This window comes from Carlito syrichta, unplaced genomic scaffold (genome assembly GCF_000164805.1).
Source record: "Carlito syrichta isolate Samal-C Ts95f unplaced genomic scaffold, Tarsius_syrichta-2.0.1 Scaffold312174, whole genome shotgun sequence".
Classification (NCBI taxonomy): domain Eukaryota; kingdom Metazoa; phylum Chordata; class Mammalia; order Primates; family Tarsiidae; genus Carlito; species Carlito syrichta.
In genome coordinates this window covers 396,006-417,198 of record NW_007256270.1, presented here as the reverse complement: position 1 = coordinate 417,198, position 21,193 = coordinate 396,006, and the positions used below count along the sequence as shown (strand labels likewise).

Here is a 21,193-nt window from a genome sequence, read left to right as displayed (position 1 = left end):
TTCTGGGACTGCTCAAAGGGCAGGAGTGGAATGGGAAGCAACTAAAACTCCCATCCAACTACTGGTGAGAGTTTACACTGGTGCAACCACATTGGAAAACTGTTTAGCAGCATCTCCTAAAGCTTCTCATGCACATGCCCAGGACCCCCACAATAAACACAAGAGAAATGAGTTCACATGTCAACGAAAAGACTTGTACTAGACTAGAATGTTCCTAGCAGTAGCATTCATAATAGCCCCAAACTGGAAAGAATTCAGATGTCCACCAACCGCAGAACAGATAAACAATTTGTAATATATTCTCACAGGAATATATCACTACTACACAGCAATGAAAATGAGCCAACTACTGATACATGTAACAATATGAATAAATCTAAAAAATGTCTTGTGAATGAAGGCAAGATAATAAAGAGCACATACTGTGTCATTCCATTTATAAGACGTTCTAGAATAGACAAAACCAATCTATGGTGATAGAAATGAAAGCATTATTAGGAGGATTGTAGTAGAAAGATCATGAGAGAAACTTCTGGCTGTTGTAAATGTTTTACATTTTGATCTAGAACATGTGCATACATAGGAGGAGATATTTGCCAAAACGAATTGAATTGTACTTAAGTTTTAAACTTAAGATCCATGCACTTTTGTGTATCTAAATTACTTGCCAGTTTAAAACCTGGAAGGGCAACACCTGGTTATTCACCCAGGTTCTCCTCTTAATAGTGAAGGAAAGAAAATATTTTAACTTATCTCCAGGTCAAGGTACAGTCAGCGCAGTGCAGAAATGCTATGTGCTTGTAAAATAGACTCTATCATTTCTAAACAAAGTTGTACTTGAGCAGTGTTCATTTTATCCTTCTGAGCTTCTTGGTCAGCAGGGTTGCCTTCACTTTTATTCTCTGTCTATGTTCAGTAGGGGGTTGGGGGTGCTTGCCACCCACCCTGTCTCTAAAGTAAATGAAGTGAATGTCTTCATAAACACTCATTTCCACTGAGCAGTAAGTGCTCAGACTTCCCAACCCTGCATGGTCTGTCAAGAGCAACAAGACCAACATGATGGGTTTCTGGTTCCTGTGTCTGAAGGGATTTGGATCCGGAAGTGCTATGCACAGCTTGGTGTTTTCCTGTTATCACTTTGGGCACACAATCTTTTGGCAACTGACTCAGTAAACTCAGATTAACAGACCCCTTCCCCTCCCCAAAGTCGGCTTTCCTTTTCTCAATTCCACTTTATAAACAGTTCTGCTCCCTGGGTTAAGCTGACTTTATGTGTTTATGATAACTTAGCTTCAAAGTGCCCATGTACAGCACCCTATCTCTCCTGCTCTGGCCTTTCCTCTAAGGAGTCCAAAGGATAAAGCCTGATTATAAAAAGCCACAGCCAACCTGCTGGACTGAGAGTGGAAGCTCCGGTGCAGCACAGTAAGTAGTCATGGCCCCACATGGGCAGGGGGCTTGGCAGGGCTGGGGCAGCCCTGGGTTGCTAGAGGGAGGTGGCCCAGAGGGGGAGAAGCTGCTGCAGTGGAGCCCCTGAGCCCGGGATCCTGGTGTGCTGCTGTCCAACTCTCTGTGCCCTGAGATACCTCAGTCTGAGGGTCTCCACCTCAAAGGGGAGTCCTATGGGGCCCAGGCCTCTGGGTGTCTGTCCCACTACTATCCCATGTGTGTCCCAGGCCTCCTGCCCTGGCTGGGTCCTGCCAGTACCAGCCTCACGCTGTGCACGTGGTGTCTGTATGTGTCTGTGTTTTCATCCACGCAGATGCTGCTCACTTGGACTCTCAGCCTTCTCCTGCTGGCCACAGTTAGAGGTGAGGATACTGTCACCATTCCTTTGGGGAGAAAGTGTCATGCCCGGGCTGGCCTTTGAGGCACCTAGAAGCATAATAATTATGATTATAATCATTGTGAAGAGCATTACCATTACTTGAAGAACAGGAACAATTGCACCATCAAGGAGTATTGACTCTGAGGCAAGCACAGGGCAATGTGTTGGACAGGGATGATCTCGGGTCTTCCTCATGCTTGGTCCCCTTCTTCCTGGAAGGCTCCAGCAGCTGTGAGGCAGATGGCAGGTGGCTGGAGCGGGAGGGGGGTGGTGCATTCTTGTCAGAACCCAACGCCCTTATCTTTATCTGCAGACTTAAGCCACATGTGTGCTCCCCTCCTTCCACCTCCCCCCTCCCCCCACCAAGATTGCCGAATCCTGTCAGGCAAACCCAATGTTCTGCCACTGTGCTCATGTTCTTTTTCTCAGTTACTGTCTCTGTCTCTCCAATTTGTTTCTCCCATCTAGGTCTGTCCAGAGGAGGTACTGATACCCAAGTTCTATTTGTCCTAAAGCCAAAATCACCTCCCTTGCCCCTGAAGTTCCCCGAGCTCCCAGCCTGCTTGCTTCCCACAGGTGCATCCATGGAGCCTTTCACCCTCTGTGGGGGTTGCCTTACCTCTTCCCCGGTCAGACCCTGCGCTGTCTGACTTGGACCCCTGCTGGAGCAGACATGGTCTCCTTGGGTTCCTGCAGGGGCTTTCTTCAGCCTCACTCCTCTTCCCCGCAGTGCCTCCAGCCTTTTCTTGGCTTTGTTCTTTTTCCATCCCAACTATAGAGCAAGCTCTTGATGACCGAGCCTGGCATGGGTCCTGCTGCTCCTCGGGCCTTTCCAGCCCCTCGTTCTTCTCTGCTGATCTGCTGTCTCCTCCAGCCCCAGATGTGAGCATTCCCCAAGGTTCACCCTGGGATCTCTCCTCATCTCTCTCCTTCTTGGGGCTTCCCTCTTCTCCTTCCAAGTTCCAGGAAGCCCCACCAGGGCCATACCTCAGACTCAGTAAACCAGGCTTGGGACACCACTCCCTTCCCCCATTACCCCACTTCTCCTGACTTTCCACCATCATCCCAATCACCTAAATTAGAATGCCCATGACAAGAATGGGCCCTCTTCTCTTCAGGCCCACCAGCCCTGCACTGCCCACCTCCACATCCATACCCACCCCACTGCCCCATCCCCTTCCAAGCTCTCTTACTTCTGAGTCACCTGCACTCTGGTGCCAAAAACACCTTCAGAAAGCACAGCACCACCCCTCTGCCACCACCTCCCCTCAACCTTACCAACTCAACAACCTCCTGTACATCCCTGCTCTCACCATAAGAGGCCCAAATGTCTTAACCTGGCATTCAGGCCCTTTCATTTACCATCAGGACACAACTACCATTCCCCTCGGGCAAACGTTGCTTGAGCCTCCTGTAGTCCTCACTCCAAGAGTGTTCCCTCTTCCTGGAATGAATTAAACACCACCAGTATTTCTTCCCCATTGGACCTTCTCTCTTTCAGGACAGGGTTTTTTATCCAATTTGTCTTTATACAACCTCCATCTCTAGCTTTATTCTCAACACAAATTCTTGGTTCAAATCCCACCTTTACCACTAGCTGTGACCTTGAGAAGCTTATTTTGCCTCTCTGCCATAAAATGTAGACAATACTTATTCCCTATTCATATTTCCAGACTTAAATGAGATAATACCAGAAAGCACTACCATGGTATCTGGCATATAGTAAACAAGTATTAACTATCACTAGTTTTTAAATGATTGACCAATATTTGGCACCATCAGTTTAGGAGTTGAGGAAGCCTAAGAGAGAAGATTCATTATAATTCTTTGAATTTGAATCTTGTCACCACTATTGACCATTTCCTATGATAATATGTATGTTATAGACACAGAATGGACTCTCAGACTTACATGTGGTTATCTGGGCTATCAATTCCAAGTATTGAACTCCTATTACTTACGGTGTGGTGCACACATAAATCATTCCTGTTCTTAAGAACCCTTTCCAAAAAGCAAAGGGAAAGTCTGAAATGGCAGAGAATAATTTGGGGGAAAAAATGCATAAAAGAATGACATGAAGACATGTAAATTGAACATATATCGGCACACAGCCTGTACTGTGTGCACAACCTATGCAGCATGTAATGGAGATGTTAAGAAGAAATAAGTAGTATCTCCGTGCTACAGAGTTTCTAGGTTGTAGGTCAGCAATACCCCAGCTTCCCTGATGATAAGGGGCATTTATTGAATATTGTTTCCAGGATCCCACCCAGACTCTCTAAATCACAATGTCTGAGGAAGGGGTCTAGGAATGCATATATGATATATATATATATATATATATTCAACTCCAGACCCCAGGCGACTCTTATTACCTCAGAAGTTTGGGGAACACTAATGGTAAAGATAAAGACCAGCATTGGCCTTAGTTATCCTACAGAGTCTTCCTGTTTATAGATTACATTGTTCCTTTCCAGAACTTCACAACTGTCCTGTTTGTAACTTCCTGTCTTAGGAAAAGAGATCTGCTATGGACATCTTGGATGTTTTTCTGATGAAAAACCATGGGCAGAAATCCTTCAGCGACCTTTGAAGTTATTTCCCTGGGCCCCCAAGGACATCGATACCCGCTTTCTTCTGTACACAAATGAAAATCCAAACAACTTCCAAGTAAGAGTGGGCATATAATGACAGTGTGGTGGGTATATGTGGGCCCCTGCACTCGAGTCTTTGGCTGTCGAAGGCATAATCCACCGTCTTAGGACTTTCCAGATGATACTGTCTCACCAATGCTAGACCTGGAGCCATTTTAGTTCTCAGGATCTTGAATCTCTGAGTATCTAATGAAATCTACGGTTGCCTAACCCAGAAACGTACACATTCACACACACGCTGGTGCATAGAACTTCAGGGTCTACTCCAGCAGAAGCACCTTGTTCAATGGGAAGAATGGAATATGAGTAGCATGTATAGCAAACCCCAGACCGAGTCAAGAAAGACTGTCTCCTCTCTGGACTGGGCAATGGGAAGGAGAGAAGCCCCACAGGTGTTGGGGGTGAAGGGGTGTAAATCCTTCCCAAGAGCTAGAAAGCAGGTAGAGGGTCATTTAACCACAAAAGAGAAAAGATAAAGTCCTTTGGAGCAACCTTCACTTCCCAGCAGGCCTACCAGGTGGAAGTGGAGCAAGTTTACTCTAGGTCGTCAGAAATGACCAGGAGTAGTTTCAAGGAAGACCTTGCTAAGAATTCAAGAAGCTTGTAGCTCTGGGCCCTGACAGAGTTTAGAAAGTCCGGTGTCTATCCCTGGGTTCCCAAAGTCATCCACTGTGGGACTCTGCATGACAAATTTCCAGCCGGTGTCCCCAGCCCAGAGTCTACTTGGACATGTTTACTGTGCTATTTTTATTTCATGATCCTTCTTTAGGCATCTTGTCCAAGGGGGTTGGGGGAAGGAGGCTTGAGCCAGCTTAAGGGCATTTACGAATGTGTTCTAAAAGTTACACTGCCCCACTGAGTTGAATCTGCCCTCAGACCCAAGCTTCTGGTCCAAGGGTTCCTCACTTTTCCTGTGCCAGGGACCGCTTTAACCACCGAGGGAAGCCTACACACCTCTTCTCAGGACAATATTTTTAAATGCATAAAATAAAAAATATTGCATTATAAAGAAACCGATTATACTGGAAAACAGTTATCAAAACATAAAAAGTATAAATATGTTATACAGTCATATACGTGCTGCTTTATTATCTCACTAAATAACAAGAACTAGAGGTTGGTCTAATAATTGCTATAATTTAAAATAATAATGAGTGTAAAAGGTATTTTGAGATATCTGCAATAACAATAATATGACATGAAAATATCTGTGATTTCAATTGGGTCAGAGTCACAGATGTTGCTAATACCACCGTGGTTATTGCTTAATTTCATACTTAACAGAAATATTAAATTTTGGTTAGGGGTTCATGTGCTTGGACTTTTTGAATTCTGTCCATAGCCCCAGGTCAGGAGCACCTTCTAGTCTGACCCAACTGTACGAGATTTGAGCCTGTGATCTCAGTCCTAATGAGTCTGGCTCTGACAGACCCATGACTGGAAAAGTCAGCATTCAAATTTATCTTTTTAAATTAAACTAGCTAATCACTGCCACCGACCCAGATACCATTGAAGCTTCAAACTTCCAACTGGACCGCAAGACACGCTTCATCATCCATGGCTTCATAGACAAGGGGGAGGAGAACTGGCTGTCAGACATGTGCAAGGTAACCCCACACACACCTGAATACTCCCTGGTGAGGCCAGTGCCCAACACACAGATTCAAACACTGTACCTCCAAAGCTCCCTAAGACTGGGAAAGGAAATACTCCAGGGAAAGATGAGTTCTCCCTAAAACCATGGAAGAAAGCCTGGTTCTCTATTGCATCTATTGCAAAGCTCTCCCTATCTAAGAATGCATCGCCAACCATCTCCTCTGAGGCAGAAAAGATCCAGAGTCCAGTCAAAAGGTGTCTGAGATGGAGACTACAGTAAGCCATCTGGCATTTGTTCCTGATGGCTTCCATAAAACCACCACATGACATAAAAAAACACTTAAATTTTACCCTCTAAAGCACTGCCATTGGATAGACCATTCAGTGATGGCAAAAAATGTTCTATATCTGCACTGTCCAGATCAGGAATCACTAGCCAAGAATGTTACTGAGCACTTGAAATGTGAGTGGTACAACCGAGGAGCTAAATTTGACATTTTATCGGGTAGTAGTTTGCTCACTACTGATAAAGGGATCATTTTGACTCAGCCATGTCAATAACCATCCATGAGACAAGTCACTCCCCCATTCCGGGCCTCAGTTTCACATCCTTTAAGTAGGTATTAGCATATCCCGTTCACGGTGTTGAAGTGAGGATGAAGTTATGATGGGCATAGGAATATGAAAGCTCTGACAAGCTAGGTGCTTGATGGATATGAATTCCTATCTCTGAGGTGTGCGGTCTGGGGCTGTTTATAAATTGGTTTGGCCCTGTTATTTGTCTTCCTCAGAAAATGTTTAAAGTGGAGCAGGTGAACTGTGTCTGTGTGGACTGGAGGCGCGGGGCCCGAACAACATACACTCAAGCCGTGCACAACATCCGGGTCGTCGGGGCAGAGATCGCTTTCTTAATACAAGTGCTGTCGGTAAAACCCCGCTGGGCTGGGTGGGTCCTGTGGTTAGGTGGCAGAGAGAGGAGCAGGGAAGCGCCACTTTGCACCTAGAGGCAGCCTGAAGATAGGGGCCAGCAGCAAGTAGTCCAGGATCGAACGAAGAAAGGCCCTTCCTAAGAAGCGGCAAGCTTCCTATGTTGCCTACTTTCCTGAAGCCACCACGCCCCATCATTTCCTCGCCGTGGGGCCTGGGACGAACTAACCTCGTGGAGCCTCCGTTTCCCCTTTTGAAACAAGGCCGTCTATTCTGGGAATTAGAGCTCCAGGCTGTGCTGGTCAGCAGTTCTCAGGGCATAAGATGTGTTTTCATACTCAGCCAGTCCCTGAGGGAAGCTCCCGGACACCCTTCTGCCCAGACTATTCTGGGAGACCCCAGAGCCGGACCCACTATTCACGCTCTCCCGACAGCGTCACCCTGTCAGGGACAGGGCAAGGGCGTCCTCAGCCGGGCGCGGGGGCGGCAGGCAGCGCGCGCGCCTCCTTGGCCCCGGAGGCCTGCAGTTGGCACGGTGGCCGCTGGTCAGCACTGTTGCCCCGCTCACCAGCCGGCCGCGGGACTCGCAGACTGCAGCCGGCCCAGGCGGCGTCCTCGAGCTCCTGCTGTGCGAGCCCGGGTCCTCGCCATCCCTGGCAGGCGCTTTTCTACCCGCGAGTCCTCACGCGGTGCTGTGCCACCTGACGCGCCATCCCTCCGCAGACCCAGCGGGGGTTCAGCCCCGAAGACGTGCACCTCATCGGCCACAGCCTGGGCGCGCACGCGGCCGCGGAGGCGGGCAGGAGGCTGGAGGGCCGCGTGGGCAGGATCACAGGTAGGGGTCGCGGGGTCTCAAGACCTGGGGTACGGAAACTTCCGTCAGTGAGCTTCCCACGGCGAGGGGCGTCCCTGCTGGCCCGCCAGAAACTGAATTTAGATGATGCCCAGACTTTGATTTAGAAATAAACGTCCATATATTTTAATGTATATTAGAAAACGGATGGTTCCAAATACATTTATTTTTCAAAAGAAAGATTTAACTAGCTTATTAAATCCATGACTTGAAAGTTATTATTGCTAGAGTTTGGCAAGGTAAAAAACAAAAACAAAAAAACAGTGAGGTAATGAAAAAAGTCATCAGTTCCCAAACTTTATTGAAAGCCTTTGCTGTGCCAGGCGCACACAGAAAATGAAAATGGTTCGCTGAGACCGGCCACATGGAAAGTGTTCAGTAAACACTAAATGAATGAATGAATGACTGTTTATTCTGTGCAGCCCCAATCGGCATGTAACTTCAACAAACAATTCAATTCAACATTTAATGAGCGTCCTCTTAGCTCAAGGGTCATAGTTCATGTTTATGTAGAACTGTGCAGTTTGCAAAGTCTTTTCTGTTACATCTTTTCATGGGCTTTTCACAATAACCCTGTAATGTAGGTTGTTGTCATTATTCGTGCTTTCCCCATAAGGACACTGACACTCAGAGAGGATAGGCATTTGACCTGGAGCAGAACCAGAGCAAGAATACAGGTCACTGTGTGTACCACTCCTCCCACCCTGCTTCTCTTTGAGGATGACCTGGGCACAGCTCCTAGTTCAGAAATCCACAGTCTAGTCCAGGAGGCAGACCACTAAGTAGGGAAATAAAATTCACAGTAGAATTAATAAATGCAAAACAATACAATGTGGATGGAATGGGTTGAGAAAGGAAAAGGGCTCGATTTTCCATGTAAGCATGAGGTGGTGGTGTTTGAACTGGGTCTTAGAAAGAGGGAAAATGTGGGGAAAGATGCAGCAGACTGGGGACCAATGTGAAAGATTTAGATAGAGGGAAATGTGGGAAAGGGTGCAGCAGACTGGGGACCAGTGTGAAAAAAGACACACAAAAATGCATGCAGGGCTCAGGGACTAGACAAGGCAGGGGGGCTTGCAGTCTTTGACAGGAGTGGCCCAATGGTAACATGTGAAGAAAAAAAGAAAAAAGGAGATGAGGGGTGGGGCAAGGGCTCTATCCAGGTCCTCCATGGAGTCAGGCACTAGGAATTTCTGAATGCTCTTCCACAGGCAATGACTCCATTCCCAGCATTTGTCCCATGCTCTCTCCCAAGCAGACCAGGAGCTGCAGACCCAATTCCCCTGAAGCATACCTGCTGGGATATGGAGCCCTTTGCCTAGGAATCCCCATTCTCAGTTTGCTGGTATGGGGTTTAGATCCTGGTTTTTCTTAGGGTAAAATTTGTCCACTTCCTCCCTTTCAGGGCTGGATCCGGCAGAGCCATGCTTCCAGGGCACACCCGAGGAGGTTCGGCTGGACCCATCCGATGCCATGTTTGTGGATGTGATTCACACAGATTCTGCTTCCATAGTCCCTTACCTAGGTGAGTTCCTCAATCCCATCTCCTGGCATCCAGGACAATAACTGATGACATTGGGTCTAGGTGTCCTACACAGACACACACAAACTGCAGGAATGGCTCAGGCACCAACCAGTCAAAATGGACCAACCTCAAACAGCCAGTACAATGCCAGTGGTATCAGTTTGTGGTCTGTGTTAGACAAAAAACAAAAATGATAACAAAAAAAAAACCCAAAAAACCCTTCTATAGTCCATGGAAGGTTGTCACTCAGTCCTCAAACCCCGTATCCTTCCCCAATCTACCAATTACTAAAGTGGTAGTGTATTTATTATTAGTACTTGACCTGTACTTGCAAAATTCAAATTTAACTTTCGAATTTTTTTCTTACTTCTTTTGTCAAAGCTTTGGTTACAGTTTGTTTTGTTGGAGACTAAGTATATCCCTTTATTTAATTCCTCTAAAATCAGTGTTCTTTGTTCAATATTTTCTTATATAACCACTCATAAAACTTGTCAATAAAGAATATTTTTTAATGATGATGATAATGATGTTATCACTTACTGAGTGTTTGCCATGTACTACACTGAACGTTTTGCACAGAATAGCTCATTAATCCTATAACACTCTAAAAAGTGAGTATTATTATCACTGTGTCATAGCTAAGGAACTGAGGCTCAATTAGGTTAGGTAATTGCCTAAGACTGCAAAGTCTGTAAGTAGAACCAGGATTTGGTCACAGGTCTGTGTACCTCAAAAGCCAAAGCTCCTAGCCATTATGCTGTGGCTCTCCATGAAACAACATTTTGTGGTCTCAATATAACAATAAAATGTAGAAATAAAAATTTTAAAATGGATAAAGTAATAAAAATGACAGTCCTGATATGTGTCTGCTGATGCATAATGATATCAGGGTATATCAGTATTGTCTAGGACCTCCCCGAGACAGTCACACGTGCACATCAGCTAAGGCCAAGCTTCCCCCTCCTCTCACTTCTGCTCTCTTCTCACTCCTTGTCTTGCTGAGCACCCATCTTTGAGAACTTTCTGCAGAGTTAGAGGCAATGGTGCTGAGGGGAGAATCTGCCAAGAAGGTTCTGATTCCGACTGAAGCAAGTTGAACATCTTGCTGTGGCCACAGCCTAACTTTGGGACCACTTATCTTTCTGCTCACCTCTGCTTCAAATGCCTCAGGTTTTGGAATGAGCCAAAAGGTGGGCCATCTGGATTTCTTTCCAAATGGAGGCGAGCAAATGCCTGGATGTCAGAAAAATATCCTTTCAACCATCATTGATATAAGTGGAATATGGGAAGGTACGTAAATTCAAGTAAGACAGCAATTTCTTTTTGGGGGAAGAAAACAGAATGTGTGGTCTAGCCTTCATAACACTGAAATTTCCCATCATTTATGGAATGCTTATTCTGTGCCATGCATTTTCATAACAGTGCTATGAGATGGTTACTCTTTTTGGACCCATTTTGCAGATGGCAAAAACTGGGGCTCAGAAAAGTTACATAGCTTTTCCAAGTCCACTCTATATTTAAACCCAATTTCTGACTGTAAATCCCTGATCTTATGCCCCAGCCTGTGCATCTCCCCCAGTTGTCAGGATACTAGGACAAGGGTCAGACTGGCACTTTGGCAAATATCTGCCTCTGGCTTTGGCCACCCATGCTACCTGCAGCACTTGCTCCTTGCAGAACTGCAGTGCATAGGCAAAGATTCAAAGAGCTTCCTTGCTGATTGCTGTTGTAAAGTGCTAGAAATAGGAGAGGAAGAGCTGGTGAGAAGGCAAAGGAGGAAGTAAGTTTGGGGTGTGTATGTGGAAGGGGAGGCCTGGAAGTCTGGGGGACCCATGGTGGCTGCTGGTGAACCTTGTGTGGGTTTTGGTTCACTGAGAGAGCAGGATCTGTGCCCTTAACATCAGGCAGCCTCACAGCACCATCTGCCGTAGTGGCGCCTTGTTCTGACCTATAGTCCTATTGCCCTTCCCCTGAGACCAAGTGTCCCTCTCCTCTCTAAAAGCAGGGCTCTAGGTCTGTAATCATTTTATTTGCCTTTATTTTTCTGAGCTGGGACTTCCTCAAGGTTGAGTGCTGTGTCTTGGGCATCCCAGACAACCCCGGTATACTGCTCAGGGTCTAGTCCAAAGCAGGCACCAAAATACTCTTAAATTGAGTTGAGTGGCCTTGTATGGCATTCTAACATTCCTTGTGCTTAATGTCAAAGGGCAGTCGATAAAGCATCCGCTGACAAATAAACGGAGCTTTTGACCTCTCGGCTCCACACCGGGTAACTCCTGGGAAGATGTGGCTATTTCACACTCCCTGAAAGAACACCAGAGTCACAATAATAGCTGCCCCCTCCCACAGATGACGAGCAGGGCACACATAATAGGAACAAGTCCAGGTTTAATTAGAGAGGCAATTTAGAGTGAACAAGCCCATGAACACTGGTGTGTGTTTCTATTGTGTTGAGCTCCGAGTCACCCAGGCGCTGGGCACCAAGGAACAATTAAATCCACTTTCTCCTCCATTATGGCATCCCCGGGCAGCAATTTTGGATGAAAGAAACAATTAAGTTTGAAGCAGGTTCTGTTGTCTGGTGATGAGCGCCTGTGTGGGACACGGGAACTCGGCTTTGAGGGGAAGTTGCTGGACAGAGAGCCAGGAGCTGTGGAGAGCAAAGTCACTCTGGGCACAAAGCAGAATATTTCTTCCTCTGTGGGGAATAATGCCAACCAGACCCCCCCAGGAGTGGTCCCCAGGTGTGTCCATGGTCACTGGGGATTACTCTATGGGAAGTTCTGTACCAAGTAGCCAGGAAAATGAAAAAAACAATCTCCTAAATAAAAGGACTTTAGTTTAAAGAAAAAAGTGATAAATAAAATGCAGTGAAAGAATCGCCAGAGTCCACAGTGGCCTTGTTCTCCACTGCTTTTGCCTTGTGCCTGGCATAGCAAAGAGAAGGAATTTCTCGGCCTTTGGCCATAGACGCAGAAAATGTTGGTGCCTGGGAAAGAAAGGTCTGTCCGGGGTGATCCAGAATCCACACATGGGTAGAATGTGATCCACAACAGCATTTGATGGCCCTGCACAGTGACTGTCTTTTAAAAGGGGGTGCACTGCTGTCACTTAAGCATGGGAAGATTTTCATGTACAAGTCGAGACTCTTGTTTCTCATGAACAATCAGAAGACCAAGCAGTTTGGGCTTTAACAGCAACAACTGGCTGGGCTGTGTAGGATTTCTTTTAAAAACGATTGCTATCTTCTCATTCTCTCTCTCTCTCTCTCTCTCTCTCTCTCTCTCTCTCTCTCTCTGTGTGTGTGTGTGTGTGTGTGTGTGTAGGGAGAGAGAAACATATGTCTGTCTGCTTCTCTGTCTCTGTCTCTCTCTCTTTCTCTCTCTCTGAATCTTTCTCCTCTCTCTCTCTGTTCTCTGTTTCTCTGTCTCTCTGCGTGTGTCTCTGCTACTCTGTGTGTGTGTTTGTATGTGTGTGCACATGTGTGTGCACGCACACACTTCTCTTTGCCTCTCCCTCACCCTCATCTTGGCCCCCTGCCCTCCTAATCCATTTGTGTTACATGCTTGTGTGAATGGACATATGCACTTGTTAGAACTTGTCACTCCTCCACAGTTGATTAATCCTGAGCAGGCTTTCCTCAGCAAATACCCCAAAGTGTTCAAGAGCGCTGATCAGAGAAGTATGGAGGTGATTCCTCACTAGGTCAGATTGGTTCACATTTTAAAAGTGAAAGGCTTCCTTTGAGTGCCTGTGGCCTTTGCATTTTTAGGAACCCGTGACTTTGTAGCTTGCAATCATCTTCGAAGCTACAAGTATTATTCAAGCAGTATCATCAGCCCTGATGGCTTCCTAGGCTATGCCTGTGCCTCCTACCATGAGTTTCAAGAGGTAGGTTACTCCAAAGAGCTGGGGAAGATATTGGTGGGCCTGTGGCTGGTATTTTTATCACTGTGACTTAGACTAGAACAAACAGATGTGACTGAAATGAGGAGGTGATAGAAATTCTGAGCCTCACAAAGCCTTCTTCCTGTGGGAGCAGGATGGGCTGGAAGGGGAAGGCACAGATCCTCCCTGAGATCCTCAGCTTTTCATTTAGAAAAATGTCCAGTCTGCACAGAAGTCAAAGGAAGAGCACAATGAATACCTGTACGTCCATCATCTAGATGCACCAGTTGCTAACGTGTGTGTGTGTGTGTGTGTATATGTGTATACTTTTTTCTAAATCATATGAAAGTAAATTAAAGACACTTTGCTCATAAAAACTTGTGACACTTTGCTCATAAAAACTTCAGTCTTAGTCTCCTAAGAATAAGGTCATTTTCCTATAGTATTACATTCAATAAATTTAACTTTAATATACTAATATTTTCTAATATAGAGCTCATATTTAAACTTCTCCAGTTATCCAAATAATGCCTTTTAGAGCTGTGTCTGTCTTCTTTCTTTATTTCCTTTTGTTATTTCCTTCCCTTCTTTTTCCTGCATTGCATTTACTGTCTTGTCCGCTTAGTCTCCTTTAATCCAGGACAGTTTCCCCTTTTTTCTTGGTCTTACAGGACATTGATAGCTATGAGGATTCCAGACCAGGTATCTGGTAGAATATCACACTCTCTGAAATTGTTTGATTATTTCTTTGTGTTTTAATAAGTGATATCAGGTCCATCCTGGTGAATTACAGTCAAGGGGAATCATTTAATGGCACTTTGTCCATTATTTAATGACATAAATTTTGATTACTTGGTTAAGATGCTACTGCCAGATTTCTCCATTATGAAAGCACCATTTCTCTTAAGTCATCTACATATTAGGTGATATTTTTCCCCAATAACAAACCCATTGAAAGGTCTGAGTTTCTGTTGATGATCTTTTCCTGAATCAATTATCGCATTGGGGGTTGCAAAAGTTTGGTATTTTAAAATATTTTTCTCAAAGGTAAAAGTAAAACTGCTTAAACTCACATTTTTTATTTTCAAGATAATTTTGACCTTTGACATTCTTGGGTTGAACTAAGGCCAAAAGGCCATCACATTTTATCCTCAAGGTCTGTGAATGTTCAGTGAGTAGCCTTCACTGGTCTAGTTATTGTTGGAGCAGGGATAATAACGTGGTTTCTAGTACTTGTTTTATGATTTCCAAATCACAAAATAGCTCTGCACACCATGCATTTTTGGACGTGACTTGAGGTCAAAGAGCAGATGACAGTGACACAGTGGCATGAAGTGATAAAAATCCCTGATTTGAAGAGAGTAAACTGCCTCCTCTGGGCCCAATTAAAGAAGTACCATTTGAAGAGACCCAGATAGGAATCAATGAGTCTGGAGAAATAATTCACATTAAAGTGAAAATGATCATGGATCTTCTTTTTCTCTCTTCTTTTGAAATAACTTGTTATCTTTCCCATTTACTTCTCCCTAGAGAGATTGCCTTGTATTTCCCTTTGATATTTTAATTTTACCGTTTCCTGGATATGACTTGTCTACCCAGCTGCATTCTAAGTTTTAAAGGTACTTATTTGGATACTCTGCAGGGCCTAGTACAGTTCTGAGATTGGATGCATGCACATATGCGTGCATGGGTAGACAGATACATGAATTAATGGATAGGTGGGAGAATCAATGGATGGATGAATGAAAAAATGAATGGATACCTGAGAAGAGGGATGGAGGACGGATGGGTAAATAAATGCTTGTATGGGTAGATGAAAGGATGAACGGTTACATAGATAGATGAACTGATTAAGTGAGTGAGGCAAAGACCTGCCTCTAACAGAAAAATTACGTTTTGTTTTGTTTTGTGTTTCCCACTAGAATGGCTGTTTTCCTTGTCCAGCTGAAGGATGCCCCAAAATGGGGCACTATGCTGATCAATTTAAGGGGAAAACCAGCGCTGTGGGACAAACCTTTTTCCTGAACACAGGAGAGAGTGGTAACTTTACTCGTAAGTTTCCATTTTCTTCACTTAAAATTCTTGCAAGTAATTTTAAAAGATATACCCGGCTTATTATTGAGGACACTTGGTAGCAATTGACAGAATCCGTTAAGTTGTGATGTAAGGACAATAGAATGAAATTGGTCTTGGGTCTCAAGTTAATCCCTTTAAGAAATAATCCTGCTCAATAGAGCAAAGGACAGTGATTGGCCAGACTGGGTCATATGTCCACCCAGTAGCAGAAAGGATGTATCTATTAACAGAACAAGAGGGCAGCATGAGACAAAGTCATTGTAAATCGAGAAGTCACTGCAATGATGATAATCAGACAGTCCCCACTCCCAATACATACACATACATACATACTTTGTGTTGTCATTTTTCCCTGTTTCTCATTTAAAAAGTACAAGACAGTAAAATCATCAGGATTCATTTGCTATAGATAAAAATTATATAATGGCTGGAGAAAAGAGCATTTATTTTCCAAGGGAGTTTTAAATTTTAAAAAATTATACAGCACTTTAAAACACTTTTTACATACAGTATTTCATGTAATCCTCATAATATTTATCATAAAAGGTAACCATTTGGCAGTATTTACAAAGTCTTATATGCACATTGCTTTAACCCAGTCACTCTGCTTCTCAGAACATACTATAGAAATATACTTGCATGTGTGCATTTCTTATGCTCAAGGGCGCTCATTGCTTTTAATAGCAAAAGGTTAAGAGGAAAACCTAAATGTCTGCCATATGGTAAATGACTAAATAGTATACATTAAATACTACATATAACCATTAAAAGAAAAGAGACAGCTCTGTGTACTGAAAAGAGAAAACCTCTATGGCACATTAAGTGAAAAGGTAAGTCATAAAACAACATGCAGTACACCAAGTGTCTCGTTGGTTCTGGCTGCTATAAAAGAATATTATAGACTGGGTGGCTTATAAACAATAGAAATTTGTTTCTTACAGTACTGGAGACTGAAAGCTCAAGACCAGAGTGCCAGCTGATTGGGTTCTGGTGCACACTGCCACCCTGTTATATCCTCCCACATGGTGGAAGACAAGAGAGTTTTCTGGGCTCCCTTTTATAAGGGCCCTGATCCCGTTCAGGAGAGCTCTACCCTCATATCCTGATTATCTACCAAAGATTCTGCTTCCTAATACTATCACACTGAGGTATAGGATTTCAACATAATTTTGGAGGAACACAAGTATTCAGTCCATTGCACCAAGTATCAGTCAAGATACACATGTACAGTAACCACATGCCCTTCATTCACCCAAGGGCACATACCTTGGTGTATTGGCTAGAGATTGTGCTGAACTATAATATTTACTGCCCTCTGAGTTCCTTGCCTCCACCTAAAATCTGAATTCCTGAGCCCCAGGGATTCAATTAAGTTTCATCCCCATTACCTCTCACCCATGGGGGATTCAGAACTTGAAACAATAATGCTTCCATTAAGTCATTTGTTCAGTAGGATGAGTTCATTGAACTGCTTGTTGTATTTCTTTCGACAGGTTGGAGATATCAGGTATCAGTCACACTGTCTGGAAAAAAGAAAGTGAGTGGGTACATAAGAATTGCTTTGTATGGAAGTAATGGAAACTCAAAGCAATATGAGATTTTCAAGTAAGTTAAATAGCAAAGTGAAGTGACCACACTTTCCCTACTACAGTATTCATAAGATTGGGTATAAACTGCTTTATAATTCTTGGCATCTATTATTCAGAACCATTAAATCCTAGAATGTTAGAGCTAAAAGGAAGTATGAACATCTAGCTCAATCATCCCATTTTACCTATAAGAAGAGTTGAGACCCAGAGAAGAGGAACTCACTATTTAAAATGAGTCATGTGCTCATTCCACCTGGCTTAAATTTTTACAAATATTGAATTCTCTTCAGGTAAGGCACATCTCTAACACACACTCCATCTCACACATATAGGTACACATGAAGCTTGGTGCTACCTTCTTACTATGTTGGCCTCGACACCTGAGTTTTGCTGGGCCTATCAGGTGCTGGTAAATATATGTTGGATTAATGCATAATCTGTGTGGCAAAATTAGATTCTGTTTTGCACTAAATTTTACATAATCACTTTTGTATTGAGTTAAATTCATTTGACAACTTCCTATGCTACATAGAAGATGCTAACAAATGGCACTTGCTGAACCACATGCATCTTTAAACATAAGGCACTGCATTAACTGGTCCTGAGATGAACTTATAGGGTTAGTATGCCACCACAAATATTTGACTTCTCTCTAAGGACAAACAAAAACATTAGGAACCTGGAGTCCAATATTTTTAAAGATGTATTCTGCACAAAGACATTTGCTTTGGGCAACCCCAGGATGTGCATGAAGTCATTCGAGGTATTTGCAAAAAACCAACAACAGCAGCTATTATTTAGACAAATAATAGACTACCATCATCTTAAGTATTCATATATCCAACTGATATAACATTTTATGTCTGTATTTTCAGAGGATCCCTCAAACCAAATGCAAGTCACATGCATGATATTGATGTGGATCTCAATGTTGGAAAAATCCAGAAGGTTAAGTTCCTCTGGAACAACCATGTGATAAATCTCCTCCGGCCCAAACTGGGGGCTTCCCAAATCACAGTGCAAAGTGGTGAAGATGGAACTGAGTGCGTATCTTTTATTCTAGCTAAGTATGGTTATTTATATTTGTGTGTCTATATGTCTATCTATGCATCCATTCATTCATCCAGTCTCCCACATAGCCATCTATGTGTTCAACTACTCATCCATTCATCTACCCGCATAGCCATTCCTCTGTTCTTTTCTGTGCATCCACTTAACAATTTATCCATCTACTTACCCGTTCACCCAGACATCCATCTCATCCTTCTGGCCATCCAGCCATCCTCATCTTCCCATCCATCCATTTTTTTGCCCAACTATTCATCTCAACCCTCCATCAGAAAACATCATTTTCTTCAGGCAAAATTCAACTTGGCAGGGGCAAGGCAGTGGTTGTAGGCATAGTTCCAAGAAATAGGCAAATATGAGACTTTTATCTCAAGCAATAAGGAAAACACCTAGGAAGTAGGTGAAGGAAATCTCTGAATTAATTTCAGTTGATGTGCAGTTGTTCATGTAAATTGGCTTGCTAAGAGACTATGGCATGAGAGGGATACAGACTAGAATGGGAATCTGACTCACAGTGGCAAGCTCTTCTCATTCTTGGGGAATAGAATCTTATTGGTAGGAGTTGAGAGACAGCATAATTGTTTTTAAAATATGGAGAAAAAAGAAGGACACTTCAAAAGATGATAATCAGAAAATAATGAGATGTTAAAGTATGAAGGAAATGGAGATGTCACCTCTCAACTGCTCTCATTTTAAGAGGAGAAAAATGATATTTGGAGTCCAGTAACTTCTCTAAGGTCTCATAGAGGAGCTAAAAGGAAAAATATTGGACATCAAAATATTTTCAGAAAGCCGGGCTCGGTGGCTCAGCCTGTAATCCTGTGCCTTTGGGAGGCTGAGGTGGGTGGATTGCCTGAGCCCGCGGGTTCGAGACCCGCCTAGGCAGCGAGACCTCATCTCTACAATAAATCAAAAAATCAGCCGGGCGTGGTAGCGCATGCCTGTAATTCCAGCTACTTGGAAGGCTGAGGAGGAAGGATCGCCGGAGCCCAGCAGGTCGAGGCTGTGGTGGCCGGGAGCGGCCACTGCACTCCATTCTGGGCGACAGAGTGAGACTCCAACTCAAAAAAAATAAAAAAGAAAAGAAAACAAAACACACCAAAATCTTGTTCAGCTGCATGACTTAACTTTGCTGGCTGTAAAAGTGGTGGTCATTCTGGTTACTCAGTGGTGTTGTTGGATCAGATGTCACAGTTGGTGTGCCATCACTTTGTGTGCAGTAGTCCCCCTTATCTGTGGGTGATATGTCCTAAGACCCCCAGTGGATGCCTGAAACCTCAGATAGTATCAAACCCTATAGACACCATGCTTTTTTCCTATACATACATACTGTATAGTGTGGATACACTGGACAAAGGGTTGACTCACATCTTGAGCAGGACAGAGCTGAACAGCATGAGATTTTATCAAGCCATTCAGAATGATGTGCCATTTAAGACTTATGGATTGTTTATTTCTGGAATTTTCCATTTAATATTTTCAGACCATGGGTAACGGAAACTGTGGAAAGCAAAACCACAGATAAGGGGGAGTGGTTTACTGTACTCAAGTGTGAGGCACGACAAGGACCCAGGTCTTCCGATGTCCCATCCAGAATTATTTCCAGTGTGCCCACTGGTCATCCAATCGGATGGGCAGTTGTGGAGTCTGTAAAGTCTGGCAGTGCAACGCATTGTGGAAATGTCTGGATCTCACAGTATTTAGGTGGGGTGGGGGGGAGTTCTTGTTTTTAAGTACAATTTAGACTCACACACTATATATTCCAAACATCAGAGTTACCACCCCACATAAGAGCTCCCTCATTAAGAAGTTACATCCTGAAGCTAAGCCCTGAGGGAAGGCTGACATGACCCCACTGCCCTCTTAAGCCAAAGACACCTACCAGGAAGGAGGAGACTGAGAGCATGCATCTCATGACTTGGTGACCCGACCAGGCTCCACATCCTCAGGACTGATAACACTTTGTGCTCGTTTTTTCTAAAATATAAATATAATTCCAAAAACATGCAATTCACATATTTAAAGTGTACAATTCAATGACTTTTAGTATATTCACAAAGTTGTGGAACCATCACCACAATCAATTTTAGAACATTTTCATCACCCCAAAAAGAAACCCTATACCTGTTAACCATCATCACCCCCAATCCACACATTCCTTTTCCCCAGCCCTAGGCATCCACTGATCTACTTTGTTTCTCTACAGTTTTTCTTATTCTGGACATCTAATGCCAATGGAATCATATACTATATAGTCCTTTGTGACTAGCTTCAATCACTTAGCATAATGTTTTCAAAGTTCATTCATATAGCATGTATCAGTACTGCATTCTTTTTTATTGCCAAATAATATTCTACTATGGATTTACCACATTTTATTTATCCGTTTATTTAGTTGACAATCATTTAAGTTGTCTCCACTTTAGACACAATTATTTTGGAGAAAACTATTTGAAGAAGCTATTATGAAAAATGTTTCTAAGAACGTTCATGTTCAAGATTTTATTTTATTTCTGTTAGGAATATACCACATAGTGGAATTACTGGGCTGTGTGATAACTATTTAACCTTTAAAGGAACTGCCAGGCTGTTTCCAAAGTGGCTGTCACAGTCTACATTCCCAGAAGCGGTGTATGAGGCAACTCTCTATGGTTTTAACTTGACAGGGCATATCCCCTCTGGGCTGTCTAGGTTACCCCTGGCCTCTGGAACTCATTGCTGAGCCCATAGCAGCAGGCCCACCCTCAGGTTTGGAAAGCTTTGGTTTGATGTGACTGTTTCACTTTCAGCCCATCAAGTGCCCACAAAGAGAGGATAATGTTCTTTGAGCAGGATTACTTAGTAAGAATCACTTGGACTCTGCCTGGTATAGCAGACCTTTTCAGTCAAAAGGGAACTGAGATCTAGGGGGCTGACTAAAAACTGTTTACTCATCTGAAGTCACATTTCCATAAGCAAAAGAGCCTCATGCTGAAAATGTTTTCCTCCACAGGTATAATTTTTGTAGCAGTGACACGGTGCGGGAAGACGTTTTACAAACTCTTTACCCTTGTTAAAAAACATGGTGTGGCTCCTGTCTCTTTGTGGTAATAAATTTTTGAATGCACTTGGTTTGAGACTGAGGTGTTAGTTTGACGTTCTCCATGTCCTGAGGTCATATTTCCGAAACAATTATTGAGACTAGAGACA

General features: G+C 43.6%; 1 protein-coding gene across 1 annotated transcript; it reads left to right on the top strand.

Annotated features, from left to right (window-relative positions):
- Nucleotides 1-1,747: 1,747 nt before the first annotated feature.
- On the top strand, nt 1,748-21,115 carry PNLIPRP2 (pancreatic lipase related protein 2). The gene is made up of 12 exons (XM_021718405.1): nt 1,748-1,811; nt 4,344-4,498; nt 5,964-6,089; nt 6,870-7,004; nt 7,729-7,840; nt 9,264-9,383; nt 10,554-10,673; nt 13,156-13,274; nt 15,194-15,323; nt 16,841-16,952; nt 17,812-17,979; nt 20,997-21,115. The coding sequence occupies exons 1-12, from the start codon at nt 1,763-1,765 to the stop codon at nt 21,058-21,060; spliced, it is 1,410 nt and encodes a 469-aa protein (XP_021574080.1). The 5' UTR covers nt 1,748-1,762; the 3' UTR covers nt 21,061-21,115.
- The last annotated feature ends 78 nt before the right edge of the window (nt 21,116-21,193 follow it).

Bases quoted from the DNA above. Each gene is read 5' to 3' on its own strand.
- PNLIPRP2 (XM_021718405.1), top strand. From the start codon at position 1,763: ATGCTGCTCACTTGGACTCTCAGCCTTCTCCTGCTGGCCACAGTTAGA. The intron at 6,090-6,869 runs GTAACCCCACAC...TGTCTTCCTCAG, and splicing joins GGCTGTCAGACATGTGCAAG to AAAATGTTTAAAGTGGAGCA. The intron at 7,005-7,728 runs GTAAAACCCCGC...ATCCCTCCGCAG, and splicing joins TCTTAATACAAGTGCTGTCG to ACCCAGCGGGGGTTCAGCCC.